The sequence below is a fragment of the Thamnophis elegans genome, chromosome 4, assembly GCF_009769535.1.
Source record: "Thamnophis elegans isolate rThaEle1 chromosome 4, rThaEle1.pri, whole genome shotgun sequence".
NCBI classification, from domain to species: Eukaryota; Metazoa; Chordata; class Lepidosauria; order Squamata; family Colubridae; genus Thamnophis; species Thamnophis elegans.
Genome location: NC_045544.1, coordinates 113,937,269 through 113,951,485, shown reverse-complemented (window position 1 = coordinate 113,951,485; position 14,217 = coordinate 113,937,269). Strand labels below are relative to the sequence as shown.

At 40.3% G+C, this 14,217-nt stretch overlaps 1 protein-coding gene across 1 annotated transcript in view; it reads right to left on the bottom strand.

The window, feature by feature from the left end:
• OTOF (otoferlin) overlaps positions 1 to 14,217 on the bottom strand; it is a 191,155-nt gene that overhangs the window by 129,885 nt on the left and 47,053 nt on the right. The window contains exon 3 of the mRNA XM_032216294.1: positions 7,984 to 8,072. Coding sequence (XP_032072185.1) covers positions 7,984 to 8,072 — 89 coding nt within the window. The remainder of the gene's footprint in view (positions 1 to 7,983; positions 8,073 to 14,217) is intronic.

The following is a 14,217-nucleotide window of genomic DNA, read 5'->3' as shown; positions in this document are numbered from 1 at the left end:
TCCAAGGTTTATCTTAAGATTAGAAAGCAGGGAATCTTTTGAATTCAAGCAACATGATGCTTACAAAAATAACCAAGCATTATGCACTTTAACAGGTTGCAAATGGAAGGCAGAAGATAAGCACAAGTTCCAACCAAGCCCGGAGACAAAAATTGTTGTAGTGGAACAGACAGGTGTCACAAACAAGTGTCAAAAACTGAAGTTTTTTTAACAGGCGAATATGCCCTCACTTTAGCTGCCCACAAGCCAAGATGTCTATCAATGTTTCATTGTTTGAGATTGCCAAACAGTTTGGTGGATTTTTGAACACACGAGGTATCAGCAACTGCTTAAAAGTATGGAAACAATGCCTGCTTGGTTTTTGAAAACCATAAGAGAATTCAGAATACAAGTCCTCTGCCCTCTTCTATGGCTATTTGGTATTTTGGTATTTATTAATATTTATAGGCCGCCCTTTTCCCTGAGGGGACTCAGGGCGGCTTACATAAAATGGGGAAGGAGGGTACAGACAATACTCTTGTTATTCCTTCCCTCTATGGGAATCCTTCTATGGATTTTTATTCATAAAAATCCAAAATATTTAAACAAACAGGTGCAAATTGTATGCATAATGGCAAGTATGCAAATTGACACAGTATTTTCAGGAGTATACCCATCCTTATTACAGTCAATACAGTCAATACAACAGCTTATAAGCACAATAAGATCAGTGGTAAAATAATTGACCAAAAAGCAATTTGAATTATTGTTAACTATTTAATAATAATAGCACTTAGACTTATATACAGCTTCACAGTGCTGTCCAGCCCTCTCTAAGCAGTTTACAGAGTTCACATCCTACCCCCAACAATCTGGCTCCTCATTTTACCCACCTCGGAAGGCTGAGTCAACCTTGAGCCAGTGAGATTTGAACTGTCGAACTGCAGCCTGCAGTCAGCTGCAGTAGCCTGCAGTGCTGCACTCTAACCACTATGCCCCCTCTGCTCATCAATAATACCTATTGATAATGGAAAACTTTTTTTACCTGTTGCTCTTTTATATCACTAATATGATTTTAACTTGCAACTTATATAATTTAAAATAACATAACTGTAATGGTAGATGGCATCTTGTACCAAGCAAGACCTCTGACTGTCCAACTTGGAACTTTAGATTGTTAGTCTTTTGTTTGGCTATGCTGCTTCAAATAGTCTCGTCTCTCATTTTATTGGGTCGACTATAATCCATTGATAAAATTCATGCTCAGTACATATGCAGAAAGTCTCAGGATTTAACTCTTCAATCCATTATATCACAGGTTAAAAGAACCAGGCAGTAATGAATATGGAAACATTTTCTACTTTGAAAACCGCTACCACTAAGTTAAATAATCGGTATACAGATAAGATGTTAGCAGCTTATGCTGTGCAATTAGCTTGGAGATCTGAACAAAAATGGAACCTAACAACTAAAAGCAAGCAAAGAATATATTATAGTTCACCGACAAAAGGGCGAATGACAAAACCGCGCTCGACTAAACCGCGGTGACAAAACCGCGAGTTCTAAAGTGCTCTGACAAATGAGTGCTGAATCGCGCCGACAATAGCGCGGCGACAGAAGGGCGCTGTAAAACTAACCCTAACCCTAACCCTAACCCTAACCCTAACCCTAACCCTAACCCTAACCCTAAACCTAAACCTAAACCTAACCCTAACCCTTACCTTAACTTAAATCGGCTTTCTGTCGCCGCGCTCTTGTAAAGTGCCCTTCTGTCACCGCGCTGTTGTCGCTGCGCTGTTGTTGGCGCAGTGATGATGTCGCGGTTTTAGCGGCGCAGTTTTGTCAGCGCGCTTTTGTCAGGTCACGATATATTATACCATTGAAATATCAATTCTTTTTTTTTTTAAATATAATTTTTATTAAACATTATTACCTTTAAAAAACAGGAAGAAAAATACAGCGACAAAAATACAACGACATAAGCAAGACAAATCATACATAACAATATAAAGTAAAACATACAGATACAAATGCCGTTTTAAACATACAACCCCCCCTCCCCTCCCCACGGTGACAGTCATTCACAGCCCAGTTTTTCTTTCTTTCCTCATTATTAGGTCTCTAAGCCACATCTTCTCATTGCAAGATTCAGGGATCTATTACGGTACCTATGTTAACTTTCCCCATTTTAAGTCCCTGCTGTTCTCCTAGTCGCCCACATATACCATAGGTTCCAGCTAAGATAATGTTCTGTTTCTCCTTTGTCCCTCAGCCAACCCGTCATTCTGTCCATTTCTGCACATTCGTAGATCTTTTTAATTATAGCATCTTCCGGCGGTATAGTGGTGGATTTCCAAAATTGTGCATAGGTTATTCTTGCGGCCACAATTATATGCAGGCTCAAATGCCATACTGAACTGCTTATGTTATCTGGTTTGATGCTTAGTAACAGGTTCTCAGGTCTCCATTCAATGTTTGCCCCGGTAACCTCTTTTAACCATTTTTTAATCCTTTTCCAATATTTTGTGGCCTCAGTACAGGACCACCAAATATGGTAGAATGTGCCATCCTTTCTTCCACATTTCCAACACAATGGAGATAACCCAGGAAACATCTTAGCTAACCTCGTTGGGGGGAAGTGCCACCTATAAACCATCCTGTATATGTTTTCTTTGAATGCAGTAGATGTTGTAAGTTTAATGGTCTTGCTCCATAGATCCCACCATTTGCCCATTTCAATTTCATAACCTAGGTTTCTCTCCCATACTATTAGAAGGCTTTTGTCCATCTCTTCATTAGTATCTTGGCAGGTCAAAAATTGGTAGATCTTCGATAACATTTTCTTGTCTCCACCAAACAAGATCTTATCTAGCCCCTGAGGGTTTGGGTAGATCCTGAAACGTGCCTTATCACTTTTAAACCTGTTTCTAACCTGTAAATATTCCCACCATTCCAAATTCCTGCCCTGTTGCTCTAATTCCATCTTTGTTTTCATGTTGCCCTCTTCTGTCATGATATCTTTATATGTTATGTTTCTTGTCCAATTAAATAAACTCGGATGCGTTAAGGCCTCTAATGGTGCCAACCAACACGGAACCCTAAGATAATATTTTTTCCTCATTTTTTCCCAGACCCCCATCAAAATCTTCCGAATATAATGTCCCATGAAGTACCTATGGGGGGGTGTCTCTTTCTTGCCAGAGGGAGGCATGCCATCCCTGGGGGAGGTCATGTCCCTCTATAGCCAATAGGCACCTTCTATTCAACATCACCCAATCTTTCACCCATGTCATGATTGCTGCGTTATAGTATGCTTCCCAGTTGGGTACTCCGAAGCCTCCCAGTTCTCTGCGTTTTTGCAAAGTTTGGGCTTTGATTCGTGCTTTCTTGCCTTGCCATATAAACTGTGTCACTATTGTCTCCAAGGATTTAAAAAATTGGACAAAATATCAATTCTTAATGTCTGGACTAAAAGAAAAGAAACTTTAGATCAGGATGTATCACTCCCAGAAGTCTTCAAATCCTTAATTTAAAACTCCAAATTTTAAATTAACTTTGGGAACAGGGAGATACTTTTTATACCATGTCAGTGCCTTTCACGGAGCCATAAAAGCTACAGACTCTTTGTGTCAGCATAACGACAGCTGTGCAAGCCCATATTCAACCACGTTTAATAATGTATGCCTTTTGTTGTAGACTGATGCTTCAAATATAATTACACCATTTTCACAATCCTTAAAGGGTTCATTGTAGCAGTTTAGCTTTATTTTCCAGAACTGCTTGAATTCAAACCAAGAATAAGTTTGAAGTAAACTTGGAACTACCTGGATAAAGACCCTGCTGAAATGATAAGAAAAATAAGGTTCTGCATTTAGGCAAGAAAAAACCAGATGGACAGGTATAGAATAAGTGGTACCTGGTTCAATAGTAGTAACTGTGAGCGGGATCTTGGAGTTCTAGTGGACAACCATTTAAATATGAGCCAGCAGTGTGCTGCAGTTGCCCCAAAAAAGCCAGCGCAGTTCTAGGCTGCATTAACAAATGGATAGAATCAAGATCACACAAAGTGTTAATATCACTATATAATATCTTGATAAGACTGCATTTGGAATATTGCATGCAGTTGTAATTGCCACAATATAAAAAAAGATGTTTAGTCTCTAGAAAGAGTGTAGAGAAGACCAACAAAGATGATTAGGGGACTGAAGGCTAAAACATGAAGAATTATTGCAGGGGCTGGATATATTTAGATTAATGAAAAGAAGGGCTGAGGTGATATGATAGCAGTGTTCCAATATCTCAGGGGCTGCCACAAAGAAGAGGGAGTCAACCTATTTTCCAAATCCGAGGGCAGGACAAGAAGAAATGGGTGAAAACTAATCAAGGAGAGAAGCAACCTAGAACTAAGAGAAATGTCCTGACAGTTAGAACAATTAATCAGTGGAACCACTTGCCTCCAGAAGTTGTGAATTTTCCAGCACAGGAAGTTTTTAAGAAGAGATTTGGACAATCATTTGTCTGATTTGCTATAGGTTTTCCTGCTTGAGGAGGGGGTTGGACTAGAAGACCTTCAAGATCCCTTCAAATTCTGTTATTCTATTATACATATAACTGATAAGTTATCCTGATGCGTTACACGCAGAGTTTCCAAAAGGGTTGTATCCAAATTTCATTAACAGTATAATTTGGGTTAAAACGTTTAGTTCTGTTGGTATAATATTACTGTTCCAAGGTTGCACAATTAACCTTGCTCTAACCAAATCTCCTGCATGCTGTACCACCCTATATTAGAAATTACGTGCAATTCTGTGGAAAACTGGTCAAAATCACCATCACATTTATTTAATGTGTTTTCTTAAATAATCGTTTTGTTTAAATAAGTTGTTACTAGTTTTGTGAACGATGGGTAGCAGAAGCACCCAGTTATTGTATTATTTATGCATGGTGAAATCCATCTAATCTAGTAGATCATGCTATACGGGTTTTTAATTAATATGATCCAGCAAGAAAAAGAGCAAGAAAGGGATTTTTCGTTATACCTAGCATTTTCATTACTGCAGATTCATTAACACAGATCAGTAAGTGTATGGTAACCGTCCACCATAGTTGCTGTAGCCATTAGATAGCAATAGCACTTATTTATATACCACTATACAGTGCTTTATAGCCCTGTCTAAGCAGTTTACAGAGTCAGTCTATTGCCCACAACAATCTGGGTCCTCATTTTACCCACCTCGGAAGGATGGAAGGCTGAGTCAACCTTGAGCCTGGTGAGATTCAAACTGCCAAATTGCAGGCAGCCAGCAATCAGCAGAAGTAACCTGCAGTACTGCACTCTAACCACTGCACCACCGTGGCTCATGCACCATTGGTGCCTGTTTGACCTCCATATCTGAAGGTTCATAAGCCTCCCTGGAGAATTGATTTCACATTATACTACAAATGATGCAGAATAACACTGCACTATGGAAACCATTAGTTGTCACATGCCAATGTATTCTCCTGGCAAAAGGAATTCCTAGAATTTTCTAGAGATAGAAAATCACCTCTGCCAAATCTTTTCTCAATTTTAAAGCTATTCCACTTTTATTTTGACCTAGCAAGTATCTCTTGGCAAGAGATATAGGCCATGTTCAAGAGGGATGACTGGATTTATTCTGTCCTGTCGTTTGCACCAAGCATCAGGCTGCTGGTTCATCTCAAGATTAATAATGGAGTATTATAGTTTAACCAAACCCAGCAGCCCCCCTATTGTATTCTGACAGGTTTATTATAAATCAGGATTAAGCCTTTTCAGGCCCAGGATCACAAGCATTCCCCACCTCTACCTTTACAGCCTTAAAAGTTACCTCCAGTTACATCTGCTGAAAATCGGTGGCACAATTTTTGTTATCGAGACTGGAAAAACATAACAATTTTACTGTGAGCCCAGTAAGGGCCTAAGATAAGTTTGACAAATCTACTGATAGCCTTAGTAAAATTTTCAACTATCAGAAGGTACCCATCCCTATTATACATGTACTCAGATTCGCTTCGTCGGGACTAGTACTCTCTGCGTTCGACAGGATCAAGTAGATGCGTAAGCAGCAAATGTTGGATTCTATGAAATGGATAGTGAAGTGCTGGAAGACAATAGCAATAGCACTTAGATCAGTGATGGCGAACCTATGACACGCGTGTCAGTGCTGACACGCGTAGCCATTTGGGGTGACACGCACAGGATTTCATGCGATTCATCCTCGGCTCCTGCACAGCCGCCGAGGATGAAAGAATCTGTGCTGGAGGAACGGGGGGGCGGGACGTGTGATCTCCCCCGCCCACACTCACTTACTGTATCGCCGCCGCCCCTTTCTGAGCGCAGGGGCTGCTGGTAAGGCGTGCGTGCCGTGCGCACACACGTCATCAGTGTGGCGAGGGAGGACCCGCAGGAGAGGAGCGCGGGAACAGTGCGCGCCTCTCTCCAGTCAGGCCGGCACAGAGAGTCTACTCCTGGGACTGTCGGTTACGACCGCACCACAGCAGGGAACAGCGGAGTGCCAACGGGAACTGTGAGCGCCATTAGCAGCAACTATTGGGGTGCCATGGACTTGTAATTGCCCACAATAACTGAGATAAGTGAGGGGGAGGTTGTGTTAGCTTGTTAGGCTAGTTAACCCCTAATTGGCTATCTATAATTCTATCTGCTGTCACTGGCCCACTGATGGAGCACCCAAAAAATAAAAAACAAAGGTTAAGTAAAGGGAGTGGTAGTGGCAGTGGCCGACCCTTTCAAGAGACATGGAGCGAGATGTATGGCATTATAGAAAAAAATGGCAGATCATTTTGCGTTCTATGTACTGAAACGGTAGTAAGCAGAACGTGGAATATAAATAGACATTTTGAAACTAATCATTCCCAGCTCTTGGAAAAAAGTGAGGATGAAAGGAGGGAATACATTTCCAGGAAGCTACACCTTTATAAGAGCCAATCTAACTCCATCCTTAAATTTATGAAAGGCTCTACAAATTTAAACTCTGCAAGTTTGAGCATTGCTCACTCCATAGCTCAGCATGCAAAAGAGCTTAACAAAGAAGTTACTAAGCAGGTATGTTAAATAATTTGTTTTTGGTTTATTAAATACAATTATATATTGCAATTATACATTTTTGTAGTTTAAACTATAAATTGCGCAAAATTATGTTTTTGTCGAAGTGACACACAACGCGAGTTATGCTCAATTTTTTGCCGATTTTTGACACACCACGCCAAAAAGGTTGCCCATCACTGACTTAGATGTATATATAGGAGCCGAGGTGGCGCAGTGGTTAGGGTGCAGTACTGCAGGGCACTTTAGCTGACTGTTATCTGCAGTTCAGCGGTTCAAATCTCACCAGCTCAAGGTTGACTCAGCCTTCCATCCTTCTGAGGTGGGTGAAATGAGGACCTGGACTGTGGGGACAATTTGCTGACTCAATTTGCTAAAGATCTGTAAACCTCTTAGAGAGGGCTGAAAGCCCTATGAAGCGGTATATAAGTCTAATAAATAAATAAATACTACTCCACAATACTTTATAGTCCTCTCTGAGTAGTTTACAGAGTCAGCATATTGCCCCCAACAATCTGGATCCTCATTTTACCCACCATGGAAGGATGGAAGCCTGAGTCAAACTTGGGCTAGTGAGAATCAAACTGCTGGCAGTTGGCAGAATTAGCCTACAATACAGCATTCTTATCACTCACCACACACACAATGCTCTCTGTGCCACACTAGGCCTTTGGGGTCTCTCAGTGTAGCAAAACTTTTGTCATGCCATATTTTTCAAGCTCACCTATCTATATACAAATGTTTTACTACTACTCGTAAAGAAGGGTGTTGTGAAATAAATAGGCCTAATGTATATGGGTACAAAATGCTGAAAATATTAGAATGGCTGTAGAAATGTTATCTTCCATTGATCACTTTTCGAAGATAGTCCAAAAAATACAGATTCAAAAGTGTCCTAGTTGGCATTGTGCATCACTTACCTGTTGGAGAAGACCTTGCTGTAGTTAAACACCTGAATCTCCAGCATCTCATTGACATCAATACTGCTTGCGATGGGCCATCGGAATGTCTACAAAAATATTGGGAGACAACAAGAAGACAATTGGCATGCTAAGACACTTTCTTGGATTTTCAAGGTACTTATTTCCACCCTGAGCTTTCTCAGCACCATGTATGTGTTGCTCTTCTATAAAAATACAAATAAAATATATCATTTAGGGTTTACTGTCTGGAATTACTATTAAATTAAATAGTAAATTATTAATAAATCATTTAATTGAATGTATGTGTGTTGAATGTTTATTTTATTTATATGCCGCCCTTTTCCCCCCGAAGGGGACTCAGGGCGGCTCACAACTCAAACCAGGGAAGGGGGATACAAACAAAAATTAAAACGACACAACAATGCATAATTTAAAACACGCAACGGTCATACCACTCGAGACGGGGGCAACAGTTCTTTAGCCCCAGGCCTGTCGGAACAGCCAGGTTTTAAGGGCTTTGCGGAAGGACTGGAGGGTGGTGAGGGTTCGAATCTCCACGGGGAGTTCGTTCCAGAGGGTCGGAGCAGCCACAGAGAAGGCTCTCCTCCAGGTAGTCGCAAGTCGACACTGGCCGGCGGATGAATTCGGAGGAGGCCTAATCTGTGGGATCTAATCGGTCTAGTGGAGGTAATTGGTAATTAAATTCTAATTAAATTTAAATCTAATTTAAATTCTAATTATCATAAGAAATGGGTCAAAAATTGAAGTAGCATTCAATGCATTAGGATTTCTTTTCTCCAAGAATGATCTCATGGGAATTCTTCGAAATAAAATAAAATAAAATGTTTGGGTTTGCCTGGAAGTCACACAATCATCAGAGATTTGTTTTGTTTTATTTATTTATTTATTTATTTATTTATTTAATCAAGCATGAATTAGATAACAGATATGTATAAACATGATTATGAATACCTGAAATGTATATGAATACAAGGGGCTATTAGGACAGGGACAGTAGGCCCCTTGAAGACCTCTTAGGAATGGGGTGAGGTTGACAGTAGAAAGTCTAAGGTTAAAGTTTTGGGGGTTTGGGAAAGAAACCATTGTGTCAGGTAGCGAATTTCAGTCATTGACAACTCTGTTAGTGAAGTCGTATTTTCTGCAATCGAGTTTGGAGCGGTTTATGATAAATTTGTATCTATTGTGTGCTCGTGTGTTGTTGTGGTTGAAGCTGAAGTATTCCTTGACAGGAAGGGCATTGCAGCAGATAATTTTATGTACTATGCTTAGGTCGGATCAAAGATGGCAGTTCTAAGTTGTCTAAGCCCAAAATTTCAAGTTTGGTGGCATAAAGTATTCTGTTGCGAGCAGAGGAGTTGAGGGCCCTTCTCGTGAAATATCTCAGGACTCGTTGAATTGTATTAATGTCTGATACGCAGTAAGGGTTCCAGACAGATGAACTGTATTCAAGAATTGGTCTAGCAAAAGTTTTGTTGAGAAGAACCCTATGCTCGTTTGAATTGTCAACATTGCTGGACCTTTATCCTGAACCTGAGAAACTTCAATGGTATATAGATGAAGAATGTAAGAATCTGAATTGATCAAGGAGTTAGTTTTTAAATATCTTACTTTTTTACACATAGTTTTGTTAAGATGATAATTAGTCTAGTTTAATAGATGTTAACTGTTTTTGTTTGGTTGGTTGTTTAATTGTCACATATGTTAGAAACTTGTCTGTGGAATTCCTTAAAACATTTAATTTTCTGGTGGGCAAAAAGATGATAGATTACATGGGTTGTTTTTCAGCATGCCACACACTAACTGACAGTTTTCTTCACATACTCTACTTTCTACTCACAAGGCATTTCAGTTTCAGTGACAAGAAGGGCACTGTGCTGCTCCTTTTCAGCATGTAACTTTTACAAATACATTTTTGAACAGTCTTTTCAAGAGAAAATGCATGTTGTCAGTTAACAAATGAACAATATATAACAATTATAATTATTGCAGAAGAGACGGTTGAGGATTGTTAGTTGTCTTCAAATACCCAAAGAGCTGTCATACTGTAGACCAGTGTTTTTCAACCACTGTGCCGCGGCACACTAGTGTGCCGTGACATAGTGTAAGGTGTGCCGTGGGAAAAACACCCGCCAGGTGTTTTTGCCTCGGGACATCTCTGTGTGTGTCCCGAAAGTTGCTTTCAGGACACAGGGATGCCTCTATTAAGTCCCTGCGGCCCGGTGTTTACTTTAAAAACGCAGGGACCGCCGGGAAGTAGCGCCCGCAGGGACGTCACTGACGTCCCATGCGTGCGCCCATAGCAACAATCGCGGAGGATTCAAGAGAATTACTTTATATATAGTCAATATAGGCACAGAGTTAATTTTTTTTAACATTTTCTAATGGTGGTGTGCCTCGTGATTTTTTTCATGAAAAAAAGTGTGCCTTTGCACAAAAAAGGTTGAAAAACACTGCTGTAGACTTATTCTTGAACTTACTCTCATTTCCTCCAGAAGGTAAGACTAAAACTAATGGGATGAAATTTCAAGGCTGTAGATCAGATACTAGGAAGAACAGTAAGAGCTGTCAATTAGTAAAATAGTTACCTCATGGAACGATTTCCTTCGTTTTGCTGGAGGTTTTAAACAGAGACTGGAAAGTCCTCTATTAGACAGGGTGTAGTGAATCCTGCAGTGTGACAGGAATTGAACTTGGCGACCATTTTCAATTCTATGATTCTATATGACTCATAAATTTGAAGTAAATAAAATAGCCTGGATATCCTTTCCCGGCACGCAGGCTTAATCAGCTGCTTATATGGTTTGATTTATTATTAGAGTTTTACAATATCTTTCTATTAAAAATGTCAATGGGGCTTTAAAGCAAATAATTAAAAGACAGCGAGGCTATAAACCAATAAATAAGCAAGGCTAAAAACAATGCCAGAAGCAAACACATCAGAATGAAAACTCATCACAATATGAGAGGTTGGGTGTTGTGAAGGCAATAGTATTGTGACCAGGCGCAACTTTCCAGGAAAGGGTTTTTATAAGCAGGATATAGAAGCCCTTCTCCCTATTAATATTGACTTTGCTCAGATGATGAAGGTATCCAAAAGGCTTCCATATAATTCTGGCTCATCTTTCAGATCAAGAGAGTCCTTTTTACTCTCTGTCTGAATGATGTCTGGGAATGAGAGCACTATAATTCAATCCATTTGGCAGCACCTTGTTAGACACTGCTATCTACCTGAGTGTATGGCTAGGTGGGAGAAGATCAGTGGTGGGATTCAAACAAATTTACTACTGGTCCTGTGGGTGTCTCTTGGTGGGCGTGGCAGGGGAAGGATACTGTAAAATCCCCATTCCCACCCCACTCCAGGGGAGGGATACTGCAAAATCCCCATTTCTTCCCGATCAGCTGGGACTCAGGAGGCAGAGACTAGATGGGGGCGGGGCCAGTCAGAGGTGGTATTTACCGGTTGTCCAAACTACTCAAAATTTCTGCTACCGGTTCTCCAGAACTGGCCAGGACCTGCTGAATTCCACCTATGGAGAAGATACTCATTTTGGAGAACAAGGATAACTGATAATCCTGTCAGAATACAATAGGGGGGCTGCTGGATTTGGTTAAACTATAATAGTCCATTATTAATCTTGAGATGAGCCAGCAGCCTGAAGCTGTCCAAACTATAGGGCAGAATAAATCCAGTCATCCCTCCTGAACATGACCAACATCTCTTGCCAAGAGACATTTGCTAGGTCAAAATAAAAGTGGAATAGCTTTAAAATTGAGAAAAGAACTGATTGAGGGGTTCAAAAAGTAATGCCTACACGGCATTTCAGAACCCTGCAGAATGTGACAATCTTGTATTTTGATTATTTGTCATGAAGAAACTCTTTGTCCTTTCAACCACCCTTTTATGAACTGTTTGCACTTTCTCTTTCATAACACAGGTATTTATTATGAGTGCATTGACTGTTAAATCACACTGGACAAAATACAAGGAGAGAGAGAGAGAGAGAAGGAGGGAAAGAGGGAGGGAGGGAGAGAGAGATCTAGATTTTGCTGTTTTGTTTAAAGGTAACAAATGGGAAAGTCTCGCAGCAGGTGGCAGCAGCTGGCCAACTTTGTCTGAACTTGGAAGCGAAACAAAATAATGCTTGGCTAATACTCAGAAAAATATCCAGCAGGAAATCTTAAGATTTCAGGCTGGCTGAGAAATCAAGAAAACATTCCAAAGAAAAACAATGTCAAACTACTTAACTATTTTTGTCAAGAAAAGTCTTGTAGTGCAGCTCAACGATGGGGTTTTAAATGGAAAAGACTTTACTCTGCCTGGATTTGGGAAAGCATCTGCTGGTTGAAGGAAATAAGCCAATAAAAATGTAGCACTTGCAAAAGGTTGGATTCATAGGATTTCAAGGAAAATCCAGGAAGACAAAAAGCATTTGAGATACTGTAGAGGCGGGACAAAGTTGGGCAGGCTAATGGTCTTGAACTGGGGGAAAGCAAGTTCTTACATTCCAGGATATGTAAGATTCATGCATCTAATCATTGTACAAACATGCTTGGCAAAGTCTTGCTAGTCATTATCCTCATTAACTCATATATATTCTAGATTTTCACGGGTGTAGGTATGCTGGTCTTGTTGTATTAGGGTCTTTTCCCATGTGTGATTTATTTCATATATATGTATGTATATGTATATGGCTCTGTGTGCATATGTGTGTACACCTCGGAGTGTGTGTTCTGTTAAGGTACAGCCTGTTGTGCCTTAAAATGGCTTCTACCGTAAAGCACAGTGGAGTTGCCGTGGTAATGGTTTCACAGTACTCCACAAGGGGGCTCCCTCTGGTAAGGGGGAAAATCCAACATTAGAAATTACGTTTGGTCTGGACATTTTCAACAAGGCTTTTATTATTTTTGAGGACAAATGTTTCGCTTCTGGGGGCACAGGGAAAACATTTGTAACTAATTTAATTTGTCACCAAAATCAGGGCCTTTTCTGTCTAATATAGGATTAGGATAAATAAATATCAGGGCAACGCTGGTTTATCAGCTAGTAGAACCATAAAGTAAAAACCATCTATGGCTATTTGGGGTTGATTGGGGTATCTACAGGAGAGACTGGACATATTTTACTTTTCTTTGTATCCTTGCAATGCTCCTGGAGAATGTATTGGTTGGAATTTGGTTTACATTTTATTTTTCTCCCATGTCAAACACTGAGAGTTTTTCTTTTACTCTGGCGGCTTACAAATAGGCCAAATAAATAAAAGTAAATTAAGTAAGTCATTTTTAAAATTTCCACACCACACAACTTGAATGAATGAATGAATGTCAGCCTGTTGAGGTAGTCCAGATAGGAAGCATGCCAAATGAACTAATATTACATTATTATAGAGTTACATTTACAGAATTTTGCACACCTGAAAGCATATTTCTCCCCCATTGCCTTTACAGCCCAGGAAATTATACAGCGGATCCCTTCTAAGACATTTGCCACATCCATTTTGCTTCTGCAGGCTAAACTACCTCTTATCGCACAGTTCCCTGGCTGTGGCTCTTTTTTATCAAGATCATTTCCTTATACTTTACAATGGGTGTGTTGGAGGGGAGGCCTGCCTAGAAAAGGTGCAGTAGAGTTACAGGAAGGAAGAGAAAAGAGAAGAAATGAAATAGGAAGAAGGCAGCAAAACAAAACTGAGAAGATGACACACTGGGACATAGTAGGCAGAAGCTGCAATGTATTCGAGGATTAACTTGAATCTCCTTTCCAGATGGTGCATACCAGAAAAACTGATGCTATTTTGCACTCTCTTAAGAGTGACAATTTGTTTTCCCAGCCTCAAAACATCTGGCTCTCAATGTTTTTTCATCCTAATTGGTGGTTAGCCTTTTTCATTCTCATAAGCACCACCCAAACCAGATTATACTCTCATGCTTCACTGTAACAGTCAAGTCAAGGCTGTCAAACAAATTGCTTCTACCAGCTGCAGCCTGTTGTTGTCACTGCAAATAATTGTTTGCAAGTCAAGCTATAAGAGCCTAGGTGGCGCAGTGGTTAAATGCAGCACTGCAGGCTACTGCTAGATCAGCAGGTCAGCGGTTCAAATCTCACCGGCTCAGGGTTGACTCAGCCTTCCATCCTTCCGAGGTGGGTAAAATGAGGACCCAGATTGTTGGGGGCAATATGCTGACTCTCTGTAAACCGCTTAGAGAGGCCTG